The sequence below is a fragment of the Trichosurus vulpecula genome, chromosome 4 (assembly GCF_011100635.1).
Source record: "Trichosurus vulpecula isolate mTriVul1 chromosome 4, mTriVul1.pri, whole genome shotgun sequence".
Taxonomy (NCBI): domain Eukaryota; kingdom Metazoa; phylum Chordata; class Mammalia; order Diprotodontia; family Phalangeridae; genus Trichosurus; species Trichosurus vulpecula.
Genome location: NC_050576.1, coordinates 75,288,765 through 75,304,143, shown reverse-complemented (window position 1 = coordinate 75,304,143; position 15,379 = coordinate 75,288,765). Strand labels below are relative to the sequence as shown.

Below are 15,379 nucleotides of genomic sequence, written 5' to 3'. Positions count from 1 at the left end.
ATCAACAGGCTCAAAGGCTGTAGAGAAGTCAAGAAGAATAAGGATTGAGGAAAGGCCACTGAATTTGGCAATTAAGAGATGACCGGTAATTTTGGAGAGAGAAGATTGTAAGGGATTAAGAAGACAGAGGGAGGAGAGAAAAGTTGAGGCATCTATTGTAGACACTCAAGGAGTTTAGCTACAGAGGGCAGAAGAAATGTAGGATGATAGGGAGGATTGGAAGGATCAATTGAGGGTTTTTTGAAGATAGAGGAGACATGGGAATGTTTGAAGGCTAAGTAGGGAAGCAGCCAGTAGACAGGAAAAGATTGAATAAGTGATAATCAGTTGACAAAAGGGGCAATCTGTTGGAGGAGAGAGGGTAGAATGGGATTGTTTGTGCAGGTAGAGAGGTTTGCCATGGCAAAGAATAAGACTACCTCTTCATGTGAGATGGGGGAAGAAGAGATAGTGGCAGAAGGCATCTGAGTGATATGAGAGGAAAAGAGGGAGTTCACAATGAATGGCTTCACCTTTTTTCTATAAAATACAAGGCAAGGTTCTCAGGGGAGAGGCTGGGTAAGGGGAACCATAGGAGTTTTGAAGAGGGATGAAAAAGTTTGGAAGAGTTGCTATGGTGAGTAAGGTAGTGAGTTAAGAAGGCCAGTATAGGAGGATTGATTGCCTAGAAGCAGTGAGGGCCCAGCTGAGGTTGTATAATATGAATTTGAAGTGGACCCAGGCAGAATGGTTGTGTATCTCCATCTTTATTCGGCAGCACACGTGAGAAAAGGATAGAGTTTTTTTTAAAATAGTTTACCTATCAGACCCATGGAAAAGAAAAGAATTCATGACCCAACAAGAGATAGAGAGCACCACAAAATGCAAAATGGACAATTCTGACCACATCAAATTGAAATGCCCCTGTACAAAAAAAAAAAGCCAATGCAACAAAGATCAGGAGGGAAGCAGAAAACTGGGAGAAAACCTCCACAACCAGTGTCTCCAACAAAGGCCCCACCTCCAAAACATACAGGGAACTGACCAAACACATAGAAACACAAGTCACTCCCCAATTGAGAAATGGTCAAAGGACATGAACAGGCAGTCCCCAGAGGAAGAAATCAAAGACATCCATAGGCACATGAAAAAATGCTCGAAATCACTACTGATCAGAGAAATGCAAATCAAAACAACTCCTAGGTACCACATCTCCCCTAGAGCTTTTGAGGAAAAAAATTACAGTAGACAAATGGTCATTTCTCTGATGCCCCTAGCATTAGGCCTCCTGAGTTCCATGCAGATCTCTCTGGCCTGAAACTTCTGTTCCAATCCCAACCTTCATGCTTGTGGCTTTGCCTTTTGAGTTGGATGTTTCCAAGAAACTGTGGTTCCTAATCTGGCCCATCTATATTCAGTCTTGGATCCTGAAATGGTCTCGGTATCTTTCCCCAGGAGAGGATTTCCATCCTGTCCAGTGCTTAGATTAATTACAGGCACATGTCTGAACCTTACAGGGATATGATACCTTTGCTTAGTAGCTTTAATTATAGAACAGTCTTGCTGCACATCTTTGATGATCTCTTTTATGTTGCTTTTTGCATATACATCATCCCTGGTCATATAATAAAGCTGCCTATTTACACCCACCACCCACTTTCTACTTTACACACTGCTCTATGGCAAGCTGTGATTTGGACTCCTCAGAGATTACGGCATTCCATGATTTGGAGCCATATTGCTGTACTGGAAGAATTTATATTAAAAAATGGTGTCTCATTTTAGGAAGAAGCTTGGGAGTATTGGAAACACTGCTCAGTTTCTCAATCTAATCTAATCCTGGTGGAGAGAAGGGAATTAAGTTCCTAATAAAAATGTTTATATATTGGTACCATTCATGTGGCAATAGAAAGCTATTAATACAAGGCTAGGCTATAATAATACAACAAGGCATTAGAGACTAATAATATAAGGCTCAGAGAAATAATCAATCAGTCTTTTATACTCATAGCCCATTATTCAGATTACTATTTGGTAAGTCTATAACCACACCAGAGAAATGAATAGTCTATAGCAAAATTTGCATATCTGAAGGTTAAATGAACAATACAGTCACAACTAACCAGGCCTTTGTCTTAAACTGAGAATCAAGAACATGGCTACTCTGGCTCTCTGGGTGGTTCCAGATGAGAGTAATGTCCTCATCTGGACCTGTATCTTATGCCAACTGTCAATATGGCCACTGAGAGGTTTAGTGCCTTGCCTGAGGTCTCACAGTGGACATCCAGGGGGAACCTGAACTAGGGCTTCTTCGCTCCAAAGCTGCCATGCTCCACGACCTCACAAACAAATGTATCTGGGCTATTCTAAAACAGGTTGAAATCCCAGAACATCTAAAACTACTTAAAATCCCAGAACATAAAAGAGATATTCTTGCCATCTTATCACATATCCATCTAATAACATGCCAATGAGTGCAAGGATTTTTGCTTCATCATTAAATGTTACTGCAGAATTTATTTACCTGCTTTCTTCATAAAGGCTACAGCTGCAGAGAATAATAGATTTAGCCAAGCAAAGAAGTTATGGGATTTTGTTCAGTGCTTCATCTATTGGGGTGTCATGCATTTGTGAGCTGGGTCCAGGGGTGTGTTAGAGTCAGCTCATACTGGCTAGCAATAATTGTTAAATTTTCAGGATGAACTTTACACCTTGGAAATCAGCAAACTCTACCAGGATTTGATTTATTGTTTTAATGATTGTCTAAACTTAAGAATGTAACGGGTAAAACATTAATAATGAAGATTAAGCTGAAAAGTATGTCCTGCATTTTTTTAAAGAAAGCTGATTATTAAACATTTGCTGGCTCACTCCTGCATGGGCAAAGCAGACATATGAAAGGGGGCCAAAAAAAGTCATGCCCACATGTTATTGAAAAACTGTAGACCTTTCACAGGGCATTGAAAAATGCATGTGTCAATGAATGAACGAATGAGCACCTATTAATTGCTTACTCTGTATCAGGTACTATTCTAAGCACTGTGGATTGGTTGTTGTCCTTCATTCTCAAAGGGGACCAAAATGACATCACTATGTTGGGGTCAAGGTACAAGGTGTGCAACTGTGGCTAATCTCCCCAGTATGAGATTAGAAGATTCTACCATAGGTCAGGCATAAATAGTCTGAATGAACCTTTGGAGTGGAGATGCTTTAATTCTGCTTTGCCCACAGAGCACAGCATCTTCTTTGATGCAGGCATGCTATGCTGGGTGGTCCTTTGCCAGTGTCTCCCATGTCATGCAATCAATTCCAAAGTTCTTCACAGAGACCTTCAGAGTGTCCTTGTATTGCTTTCTGACCTCCAAGTGAGTGCTTGCCTTGTGTGAGTTCTCCATAAAATAGTCTTTTAGGCAAATGTACTTTTGGCAGTCAAACCACTTAGCCTGCCCGTTGGAGTCGCAATCTCTGTAGTAGAGTTTGAATGCCTGCGAGTTTACCTGGAGAGAGAACCTTAGTGTCCAGTGCCTTATCTTGTCAGGGGATCTTCAGAATTTTCCTAAGACAATTCAAATGGAAGTGATTGTTTCCTGGCATGGTACTAGTATACTGTCCAGGTTTCACTGGCACACAACAATGAGGTCAACACAACAGCTCTGTAAGTCCTTCAGTTTGGTAGACAGTCTAACATCTCTTCTCTCCTACACTTTCCTGTGGAGCTGCCCAAACACTGAGCTAGCTCTGGCAATGTGTGTCAACCTTATCATCAATCCAATCCCTGGAAAGTATACTGCCAAGGTAAGTGAACTTATCTATAACATTCAAAATTTCTCCCTTTGCTGTAACTGATGGTTCCACATATGGATGGTATGGTGCTGGCTGGTAGAGAACCTGTGTTTTCTTGGTGTTAATTGTTAGGCCAAAATTAGCACAAGCAGCAGAGAATCAATACATACTTTGTTGAATATCAGCTTCAGAGGCTGCATTGAGTGCACAATCATCTGAGTACAAAAAAAGTCATGCACCAACTCTCTCTACTTTAGCCTTGGTTGTAGCCTTTTCAAGTTAAACAATTTACCATTAAGCACTGGAGATACAAAAACAAGCAAGGCAGTCCCCTATCTTTAAGGGGCTAACATTCTCCTAGGAGAAGACAATACATACAGAAGAAATAGAGTTGATGGGGCAGTAAAGGACATACGCATAGCTGCATGGTTTAAAAAGGGCCGGGAAGTATCATGGCTTGGTGCCAGACAGTGAAAGCTCAGGTATCAGAGACCAGGGTCCCAAGAGGGAAGTCTGAGGTCTGGTGGAAGGAGGAAGAGGCCAGAGTACAGGTGACAGTGTTTAGAGATGGCTGGAGAAGGATATTATTCATGTACTTTTGTAAGATGAAAGCTCTTGTGTTCAGGTTGGTTGCCCTTTGGATAGTGCTCAGATGGGATTCCCACAGGCAACTCTGCACTCCAGTTTGACTATCTCAACAAGAGCCGTGTCCCAGAGTCAGGTGTCAGGCAGGATGGTGATTAAAGAACAAATGGTCTCCCTGGGATTTCTGTGAAGTAGGTTCTCTAAGCCTCTCGGAAACCTTGGCACCATCCTGGTTGACCCTTCAGAAGCCATCTTGGTATATTATTTGTTGATGCAGTTTATTTCATGCTTTTGGACAAAGCTGATGAGTCAATCCAATCCAAATCCAACAGGCATTTATAAAGTGCCTGCAACGAAAGGTACAGTGCCAGGTGCTGGGGATAAAAAGGCAAAACAAATAACAGTCTCTCGATCACAAAGAGCTTCCACTTTACTGGGCATGAGGGATGTGGGATGGGGGTGGGAAATACAACAGAGAGCAGATATAGATACGTATGTACATAACACTTTGAAGGAGAGAACACTAACAATGGGAAGAACAAGAAAGGTTTGTGGTGGCTCAGGAGGAGCTAAGCCTTGAAGGGAGATTTCAAGAGATGGCAGAGGGAGGAGGGGAAAAAGAAAGGAGAAGAGGGAGAGGGAGGAGTGTCTTCCAGGCATAGGAGGTAGCCAGTGCTAAGACAGAAAGGTTGGAGATGGACTGCTGCCTTTGGCTAGAGCAGAGAGATCTCTAAGGGGAGTAACTGGTAACAGGCCTTTCAATGTCAAGCTGAAGAGTTTGTATTTTATCTCAGCAATCCTAGGCAGGGCCCTGCAAGTTCCTGAACATGAGAGTGATGTGGTCAGATTTGTGTGCTTTGCAAGGGCTTTCTTGGCCATGTGGAGGATGGATTGGAGAGGGGTGAAACTGGAATTCAGGAGTTCATTCAGGGGGCTGTGGTGGTAAGTGCCTGAACTTGGGTGCTGGCTGCTCAAGGGGACAGAAGGGGACATTGTGATCACCAGGATTTGTTCTGTAGTATATGATAAAGTCTCTGTTCTTCTTATCACATGCATACAATGAGGTCAGCACAACGGCTCTGTAGACCTTCAGTTTGGTAATCAGTCTAATATCTCTTCTCTCACACACTTTCCTTTGGAGCTTCTCAAACACTGAGCTAGCTCTGGCAATGCAAGCGTCAACCTCATTATCAATGTGTACCTCCCTGGAAAGTACACTACCAAGGTAAGTGAACTTATCCACAGCATTCAAAACTTCTCCATTTGCTGTAACCAATGGTTCCACGTATAGATGGTGTGGTGCTGGTTGATGGAGAACCTGTGTTTTCTTGGTATTAATTGTTAGGCCAAAATCAGCACTTTGTTGCATTTCAGCTTCAGAGGCTGCATTGAGTGAACAACCATTTACAAACAAAAAATCATGCATCAACACTCCCTCCACTTTGGGCTTGGTTTGTAGCTTTTTCAAGTTGAAGAATTTAAAGAATTTACCATTAGTGAGGTAGCTGACCTTGATTGAACTTTAGAATTGATTGTGTGACATGGGAGACACTGGGACAGTACCACTCAGCATGGTGTGTCCACATCAGAGAAGGTGCTGTGCTCTATGAGCAAAACAGAATTGAAAACAGCTCAAAGGAAATGCAGGATGTGCAAATTTAGAGTATTCACCCCAAATGTTCACGTGGACTATTTGTGTCCAACCCGTGGTAGAGCATTCGTATTGGTCTGATCAGCCACAGTTGGACACATCGAAACTTGACTGTAGTATAGTGATGTCATTTCGGTCCTCTTTGAGAACAAAGGACAACAACCAACCAACCAATTCTTCTTATCACATGCATAAAGATATGGTTTTGTTTCTTAGAACTTTTAAACTGTAAATGCTATCCCTTCTTCACTCTGAGGAATGCAAATAATAATAATGGTAACAATGAATAAATGAACCAACATTACTAAAAATAATACATCTATATACACATTTATGCAGTTAGATGAATAAGTAAGGACTTTATCCTCTCATTAGGAATTTTGTCTAATGAATACTTCCCATGTGACAATGGAATCTTGACTTAGCATTCATCTAGAGAATTCTAAGGGAAAAATCTTTAGCAGTTCTGGGTGGTCTTTGATTCCTCACTTAAGAGAATAATCCAAAATCATTCTTCTGGAGCTTGACAGGCATCTGGCATGTATCCTACAAGTGTTAATTGTTTATTGCTTTTTTGTTTTTGCCCTTAAAACCAGCTGAGGTCTCCTCCTTTCTCAATAACTTCTTTGTTTCAACAATCTGGCTAGCAGCTGTTGTGGGGGTGAAAGACCAACACAAGCCCAACAACAAGCATGCTACCAGCATACTTCGAAAGCCCAGGTTCTTTTGATCTGCTTTAGTAAGGAAAGCAATGTTAAGGGGTTAACAAGCTTATTTTAATCTAGCATACAAATATTACTCACTTAGCTCAGGGGAAAAAGCCAGTACCCTGAACTTCAGAACAAATACAAACAAAGTACAAACATCGACAGACAGACCTTGTCTGATTCAAATCCCTACATACAGTTACCAGAGTTTAACAAAGTCTCAGCATCTGGGTTTACGAGCTGGAGTGCTCTTAGCTACAGCTGCCCAGAGTCTCCGTACCATCGTGCCACCAAGAGTGAGAGCCCTCCAGCAAACAGCTCTGTGCTCTCTTCTTATTCCGTTTCAGACGGCATCAAACAAATGACCAGAACTTAGGCTCCTATGATTGACTCTTGAGTTAGTACCACCCCTTAGTACCCTGGGAGCTGCACACCCACATAGGCTTAGCACCTAATAGGGGTTTGGGCCTGGGGTTTAGCACCTAGTAAGACTCAATGAAATATACTGAATTAATCAAAGGAAACACAAGCCAAACTCTTCAAGAGCACTTGGTTGAACTGAGTGCTAAGAGCCCATTTTGCTTACCAACACAATAACAGACAGGCAGCCCACAGCAACTGGCATTATAGATAAGACCCTCCATCTCCCCCTCGTGAGCCAATTTTGAATAAATAAGGGAATTATTTCATCCTCATGTCCCCCTCAACCAATTGATGTCTTCAAAGATCCCAGAGCAGAGGTGGGGAACTTGTGGCCTTGAGGCCCTCTAGGTCTGCAAGTGCATCCCTTTGACTGAATCCAAACTTCGAAGAACAAATCCCCTCAATAAAAGGATTTGTTCTGTAAAACTAGGACTCAGTCAAAAGGCTGCACCCAAGGACCTAGAAGGCCACATATGGCCTTGAGGTTGCAGCTTCCCTACTCCTGTCCCAAAGCATAGATTTGTAAGCATAGGTACAATATGATACTGGGTATTCCGTGAATCACTATCCTGGAACTCCTGACAAAGAGTGAGCTTCTGTTAACACACACCGGAGATGGGACTTCCTTTATACAAAAAGGAAAAGCTGGGAAGCAGCCCCTTCTGCTCTGGGAACACTAATTGGATCATTACTACCACTGCTAGGAGAAAGGGCATGGTAACCTACGGTCCTATTGCTCCACCAAAAGCCCCTGCGACTGCCAAGGCCAAAGTTCCCTTCCTTGCTTGCCACTCTCTTAAGTGGTGTCCCCATATTAGAATGTAAAGTCTTTGAAGGCAGAGGCTGACTCACTTCTATAACTGTAGCTATAGCACTGCACATGCAGGAGATGCTCTAATAAATACTGGTTGATTTATTGATTGATTATTCAAACAACTCCTAAAATCTTCTCTCTTTTGCCCTTTCTGACTGGAAGAGAGACTCTGATTTCTTTGTTTTATCTGTATATATATATATATATACATTTTTCTCCATTTTTCTATTCTTTACCACACATTTGTCCTGACTTGTTCAATTCTGGGGTGAATATCTGTGTCTGTATGTTATTTTTCTGTAGCAATATTTCCACGTATGAACACATGTAACCTAGAAAGTTAGGTGTGCAATTTAATTGTTGCATTATATTCATGAGACATTAAAAATCTAGAGGAAGGCCTCAATTAAAGAGGCAGCATGACCTAGCAGAAGTGGCAATGGATTTGGGTTCAGATGGTTATTCTTTATACAACCTGTTAACAAAAGACCCAAGGCTAAAAAGGGACCCTAAATGAAAGAGTCCGATCACAGATTACAAAATGTTTATTGACTGAGAAGAGACTGGAAAAAAAAACTTGCAAGGGAGGGGGAGAGAGGGAGAGATGGAGAAGAGAGAGAGACAGAGAAAGGGAGAGAGAGAGAGAGGGAGGGAGGGAGAAAGGGAGGAGAGGGACAGAGAGAGAGAGAGTTCTCATTTGCTCAAATGGGGTGTGGAAAAGGGTGAGATATTAATAGTTTCTCCAGGTTTTGGATGAGGAGTTCGGGTCAAAGGAGAAGCCATCTGTAGACACAATAAGCCAGGCAGCAGGATGTCCAGAAAAGTCCCAAGTAAGATCTTGAGTCTGTAGCAGCTGCTCAAGGTTGCCCTTGAGCTGGTCAAGGCTGGTTCTGTGGTTTCTGGCAGCTACAGGGATCTCCAAATTCAGCTAGAATTCACTCACAAAGATCACTGGTATGTCAAGCAGCTCCGCGCTTCAGAAATCCTTGTGATTGGCTGGTTGTTGTGCATCCCCCTTAACCCCCTCCCCTGTAAAGAAGTGAAGCTCCAACATATCCACCAGGTTAGCCTAAGCCCATGTTCACAGACCCTAGGCAAATAACTTAGCCTCCATCCCTGTTTGCTCATTTGTAAAATGAGTTTCAGATTCTGCGGCTTCAAAGTTCCTCTCTAGCTCTAAATCTGTGATTCTACCATCTCCTATGAAGAATTTATGGGTGAATGTGGAGAAGAGTCACACAAGATGAGAAAACATGCACTCGCGGATCAAATGCCCAATCTGAGGTGGACCATGTCCCCAACCTCATATTGTGAGATTCTAAAGGTCGATACATCCATTTACAACGTCCGTTATCCAGCCTCGCCTCACCAGCTTCGTTGACTGACCCAAGCCTTAGTGGATGGTTTCCTGAATTACTATGACTGAAAATGGACCACTTGGGGGCAGGCCTGTCGGTGAGATTCTTCAGCGGGGCCAGTCCGCAAGGGGCAGGGACACAGTTTGTGCCTGGGCTGATGCTTGAAGCTCTGGGCAGACAGAACCCGTGTTCTGCGGCCCTTGCCGTTCAGTTAGGATCATAGTGGAGGTTCCTCCCCCTGTTCAGTAAATTCTGAGGGTGATTAAGGGAACAGTCCAGCGAGGCTTGTGAAAGGAAGGCCGAGATGGCCCAAGAAAGAGGTCCAGGAGTAAAGATACGCTGTTTCCCAACAATATTCCACGGGAAGCTTGGCGCTGCCCTCTCAACGCCTGCTTTTCATCATTTCCCGTTTATCCCGCATACAGCTTGTCTGTATGCACTTGTTTGCTTGCGGGCTCCCCGAGGGCAGGGATGGTCCGTTGCCTCCTATTGTATCCCCGCGCTTAGCACAGCGCCTGTTTGTCGAATCGCACAGCTTTATAGTATAAAAGGTGGAATGGAGGCGGACGGGACAATAAATGACACAAAGCGCTGGAACACATTGAAACATCACCTCCTTCAACACGCCCATTTCACCAATGAGGAAGATGCGGCCACGAGGCCTCGGGCCTGGCGCCACACCACTTTGGGGCAATCAGAGCTGCCTCAACGGTAATTTCCCGCCTCCCACGGCTGCGGCAGCAGGGGTTCTGGGGGTCATAGAACCCTTCAGAGCCCCTCAGCAAGGAGGAAGGAAGGTGGGTACACGCTACAGAGGGAGATAGCTCCGGGACGCAGCCCACGTGCTCGGCTGCAGGGGGCGGGGTCACGAGGAGGCAGCGGAGGCAGGCGGAACCTACTTCCCCAATCAGGCGTTTTCCCCGGCACCACTGAGGCCGCTGCACCGCTACCTAGCCAGCCTCGTTTCCATCCATCCGCTGAGGAGGGGACGGGGCTGGGGCGCCCCGAACTGCGAGGCCAAAATCGCGCCCGTTACACTCCCGCCACTACAGGCATCTCTCGCTTCTGGAGAGGGAGGTCTCCATCTCGGTCCCGCCCGGGGAAGGGTAGTGAGCCGAGCCCACCCGGGGGCGCCGCTACAGGCGCCGAGCAGGTCCAAACCCAGCTCCCGTGCCGCGCCTCCTCGCGCTCTCTCCCCTCACGTGTCGCTCTCACCCCTCCCCCTCTCCCTCCCTCCGGCCGGGCGCGTTCGCGACGAGCGCTCGTCCCCGTCGGCTCTCGCGCGCGCCCCCGCTTCCTCCGCGCCCCTCGCCCCCGCCCCTTCCTCCCGCCGTTGGAGAGATCGGACCCGGGAGGTTTGCTAACTTCCTTCTGGCTGGAGCGGGAAGCACGGTGCCGGGGCCAGTGGGGGAGCGAGCGGGGGTGGACACCAGCCTCCCCTGGCCCCCGCTTCGCTTCGGGCGCCCCCGGGTACAGTTACAGCGGGGTCCCGAGGGAGGGGAGCGAGCGCGGGGGCAGCGCCGGCAGCCGGAGCCGAGGCTGAGCGGACCCGACCCTCCGCGGGCCGACCCGGGCGCCCGTCCCGAGCGGGCCCGGGGGCCATGGCTTCCCCCTACCCGGTCCCGGGGGCCACGACCGGCGACAGCGGCGGGGAGCTGAGCTCAGGGGACGAGTCTGGGGACGTGGGGGACTCCCCGGCCGGCCCCGACGGCGAGGCCACCAAGAGCCTGGCGGAGCTCTTTGAGAAGGCGGCGGCTCACCTGCAGGGCCTGGTCCAGGTGGCCAGCAGGGAGCAGCTCCTCTACCTGTACGCCAGGTACAAGCAGGTAACGTCACGAGCCCGGGCCGGCGCCCAGCCCCGGAGGAGGGGGTCAGGGACAGGGTCAAGGTCAGGGTCTGCGAGAGAGAACGCCCCCACCCCCAGCAGCGGGCAACCCTGCACACACACACGTACACACACGTGTCTCTGCGTCACTCTACTGCTATGTCTGTCTGCCTAACCATTAACATATCTATATGGTGCCTACCTACCTATCCACTGTCTACCTGTCTCTCCCCCTGTCTCTCCACCTGCCTGTCCACCTACCTGTTAACCTGCCACCAATCTCTTGATCTGTGTGCTTACTTACCTACCTCCTGATCTGTCTATCCACCAGCTGTATATAATACCCCACCTTGACTTCTTCCAACAACAGTTGGAGCCTGGACCATTGTGCCCCCTCCTTCAATGGTCAGCTGACCAATAGTAATAGCCTTTATATAGTATAATACTTTGGAAGGGTTGCAAAACGTGTTTTACAAATATTATCTCATTTGACCCTCAAAACAACCCTGGGAGGTCTGGTTTACAGATGAGGAAACTGAGGTAAATTGAAGTGAAGTGACTTGCCTAGGTTCACACAGCTAGTGATAATAATTAATAAATATAATAATAATAATAGCAACACCTAACATTTTTATAGCACTTATTAAGTGCTAGGCACTGTGCTAAGCCCTTAATAATGATAATCTCATTCATCCTCACAACAATTCTGGGAGGTAGGTGCTGTTTATTATCCCTGTTTTGCGTATGAGGAGGTTGTGGCAGACAGGCTAAGTGATTTGCCCAGAGTCCCACAGCTACCAAGTGAACTCATAGTATTTGAATTCAGGTCTTACAACTCCAGGCCTAGACTTCTGTCCACTGTGCCTGAGGCAGGATTTTGCCTGTTAGTAAATTCACTAAACATTTATTAACTACTTGCTTTGTGCTAGGTACTGGGCCAAGCTTTGGGTATACAAAGCGGGGCAAAAGCCCCTGCCCACGAGGAGCCTACAGTCTAATAGGAGAGGCAAACTTGCAAATGGACTGTGTACTTTCAGAACTAGAGACAGGATAAATTGGAGACGATTGACCAAGGGAAGTCACCAGCTTTAAGGGGGACTGGGGAAGGCTCAGGTCTTCCAACTATCCACTTTGCCACCTAGCTGACCTTAAGTATAATACTTAAGCTCTCCAAGTCTCAAATTTTTCTTCTGTAACATAGGGGTGATCATAAAAGTTTTACCTTGATCTTGCTTGGATGAGAGTATCATGAATAGTTAATGTGGTAATTGTAAATGGAGAGCTTTGAGATTGTGAGACAATAGTTCTATTGCAATAAACAAGAAAAATGTTGGACCAAATAAAGGATTAACACTATTTTTGTTGTATTTTTCAGTGCTTGCTAGTCTTACACTTTTCTTTTGACTAATGATTGTTTCCTGTTAGGATCAGACATTTCAGAACAGGAAGAGAATTTGAGATTATCTAATACAGTCTTCCCAATTTACAGAAAAGGAAACTGAGGCACTGGGAGGGAGAAATACAGTCAATCACTAAGCATTTATTAAGCAGCTACTGTGTGCCAGGCACTTCGATAAGCTCTGGGGATACACAAAGAGGTAAGAGATAGACCTTGCCCTCAAAGAGCTTACCATCTAATGGGGGAGACAACAAGGAAATTAGTACAAACAAGCTATATGCAGGATAAATAGGAAATAACAGGAAAGGCACTAGAATTAAGAGGGGCTGGGAAAGGCTTCCTGTGGAAGGTAGGATGTTAGTTGGGACTTGAAGGAAGCCAGAGAAGCCAGGAGGGAGAGCATTCTAGGCATAGGGGACTGCCAGAGAAAATGCTGGAAGCCAAAGGATACAGTGTCTCATTTGTGGAACAGCCGGAAAGCCACACCAAATGGGACAAACCTTAGAGATAATTTAATTCAAACCCTTCATTTGAGAAGTGAGGAAATTGAGGCCCAAAAAGTTAAGTGATTTGTCCAAACTCACCCATAATAGTCAGAATTTAGGTTGCCAAATGCCCAGTTCAGTGTTCTTCCCAGTATACCATGATGTTGGAGGTATCTGGATTTGTTAATGTTTACTATTGTGAGTCATTTCACATGACTTCAGTTAAATGACAGAAGGAAAGAGAATCTTTTCTGCCAGTCAACAGTCTTATTACGTACCCGCTTAATTAGGTTCTTGGGATAGTGCTTGCCCTCAAATTGCTTTCTAGGCCTACCTGAAGAGACAGAAGATGAGCACATGAAAAGTTAAATACAGGAGTTAAATTATAGTAAAACCTGAATTATCTTAAACTTTAAAGAAATGTCATACTGGGTCATACAATATACTTTTCTGTCTTTTTGAAAAATGTCTTTTTTATATCATTATAATTTTCCCCAGCATCCTCTCATCCTGAGTTATGCTATAAACAAATAACATTTTTTAAAGAAAAGAAAACGAAGAGGAAAAAAATCAACAGAACTTATAAGTACATAAAAAAAATCTGAAAATATGTGCCATGTATCATATTTGTTGCCCTCCCACTTCTGTAAAGCGGTGGGGTGGGGATATGTTCTCATAACTCTTTTTTTTGGAGTCTTGCTTGTTCTTTATAATTTTGCAGCTTTTACTACTCGACTCTTTTTGGTGGTTCTTTCCATTTACACTGTTGAAGTTAATTTTATATATTGTTCTCTTGGCTCTGCTTGCTTCACTACATCAGTTCATGTAGATCTTTCCATGCTTTTCTGCATTCTTCACATTTGTCATTTTATACAGCAGAGTAATATTCCATTGTATTCATAAACTACAATTTGTTTACCCATGTCCTCATTTGATGTCTTTTCTATCTTAAGCAAAGTACACTGGGTGTTTTCTAGGTGACTTAAGATCTTTCCTTGGAAAATCAGCTATTGTGCTATGCAGAAGATGTAACTGTAGGTGCAGGCAGACAGACCAGCTTTTATGAGGACCAGTCCCAGCATTGAGTGGCACTGAACTAGAACTTTGGGTTGGGGAGGGGGAGGAGGCTCTGACAGTACCTTGTTTTTTTGGTCATTTGCTCCTTTTTTCCAAAAAAGGTGGAATGAAGCAGGTGCAGCTACACGTCATTCTGGACAGTGTAAATATAGCTGCTTTTCTATAAAATTAAATAGTGATAGAAAGACCAAAGTAGCCTCCTAACAAGTATTTTTCTTGCTCTTTAGAAGTCTTCACTGTTGCTGCCAGTGTTTGACTTAGTAGTACACCATCAATGCCTTCTAAGTCACTAACCCAGTAGACCTCAGTCTTCTTGTTGTAAGATCGGAGGACTTCAGACTGGAAGGGGCGCTAGAGAGCATGTAGTATAATCCTCATTTTTCCAGATAAGGGAGCTGAAGTTGAATGACTTGCCTTAAGTCACACAGGTAGCAGAGCCAGGATTCAAATCCAGGTCCTTTGACTTCTAATTCCCATAATGGAAAAAACACCCATTCCTCTATTTCATTGTTTTCATGTCATTTCAAGAATTTCTGTTAGGGTTTTGTGTGGACTTACTCCAAAGTCTGTAAATTAATCACTAGAAGCATATGACCTTTCTGCATATATGAAGAGCATATATAGTGATATCCTATGCAATGATAGGATTTTAGATTTACAGATAAGGTGGCCATAGGCCCTAATTTTCTCTATCCATTCTGCCTAGATCACTACCCTCACTCCTGGAATTAAACAAAGGAACCCCCCCTCCTTTTTTTTTTTATCAATAACTTTGTCCTTTCCTAATGGAAAAGGCTGGGACCTAGAACCAATCACTTCTGTTTAAATGGGCATGAAGATGACTTGAACAAGAGGAGAATTAAGTTTGGTTATCACCTTAATCCATTTCCTTAAGAAATGTCTTTTTGCCTTGCACCTATTAACTATCTTTCCAAGGAGTTTTTTCCCAGGGGTCTGGAAAAGGCATTAGAGAAAAATATTCTATAATATTTCAGTTTTACTAAAGAGGTTTTGCTTCCACATCTGGAAGAGGGATTTGATTTGTTCTGTATGGCCTTGGAGGACAGACTCAGGAGCAATGTATGGAAATTCCAAAGAGCCACATTTAGTCTGATAACAGGAAAATTCCTAACCAACTTGTCCCCGAGTGGAATCAGCTGCCGGGAGAAGTGGTACATTTTCCCTTTTCTCAACAGTTTTTAAGCAGAGGCTGGATGACTACTTGTCAGTACCAGTGGGGGTCTTTCATCTAGCCACTGAGGCCCCTTCCAAACACTGAGCACATCTTTCCAA

The 15,379-nt window shown here is 44.6% G+C and overlaps 1 protein-coding gene across 1 annotated transcript in view; it reads left to right on the top strand.

Annotated features, from left to right (window-relative positions):
• Nucleotides 1–10,776: 10,776 nt before the first annotated feature.
• Nucleotides 10,777–15,379, top strand: part of ACBD6 (acyl-CoA binding domain containing 6) — a 227,380-nt gene continuing 222,777 nt past the window's right edge. Inside the window, exon 1 of the mRNA XM_036755421.1 lies at nt 10,777–11,126. Within this exon, the coding sequence (XP_036611316.1) occupies nt 10,902–11,126 (225 nt within the window). The 5' untranslated portion in view covers nt 10,777–10,901. The remainder of the gene's footprint in view (nt 11,127–15,379) is intronic.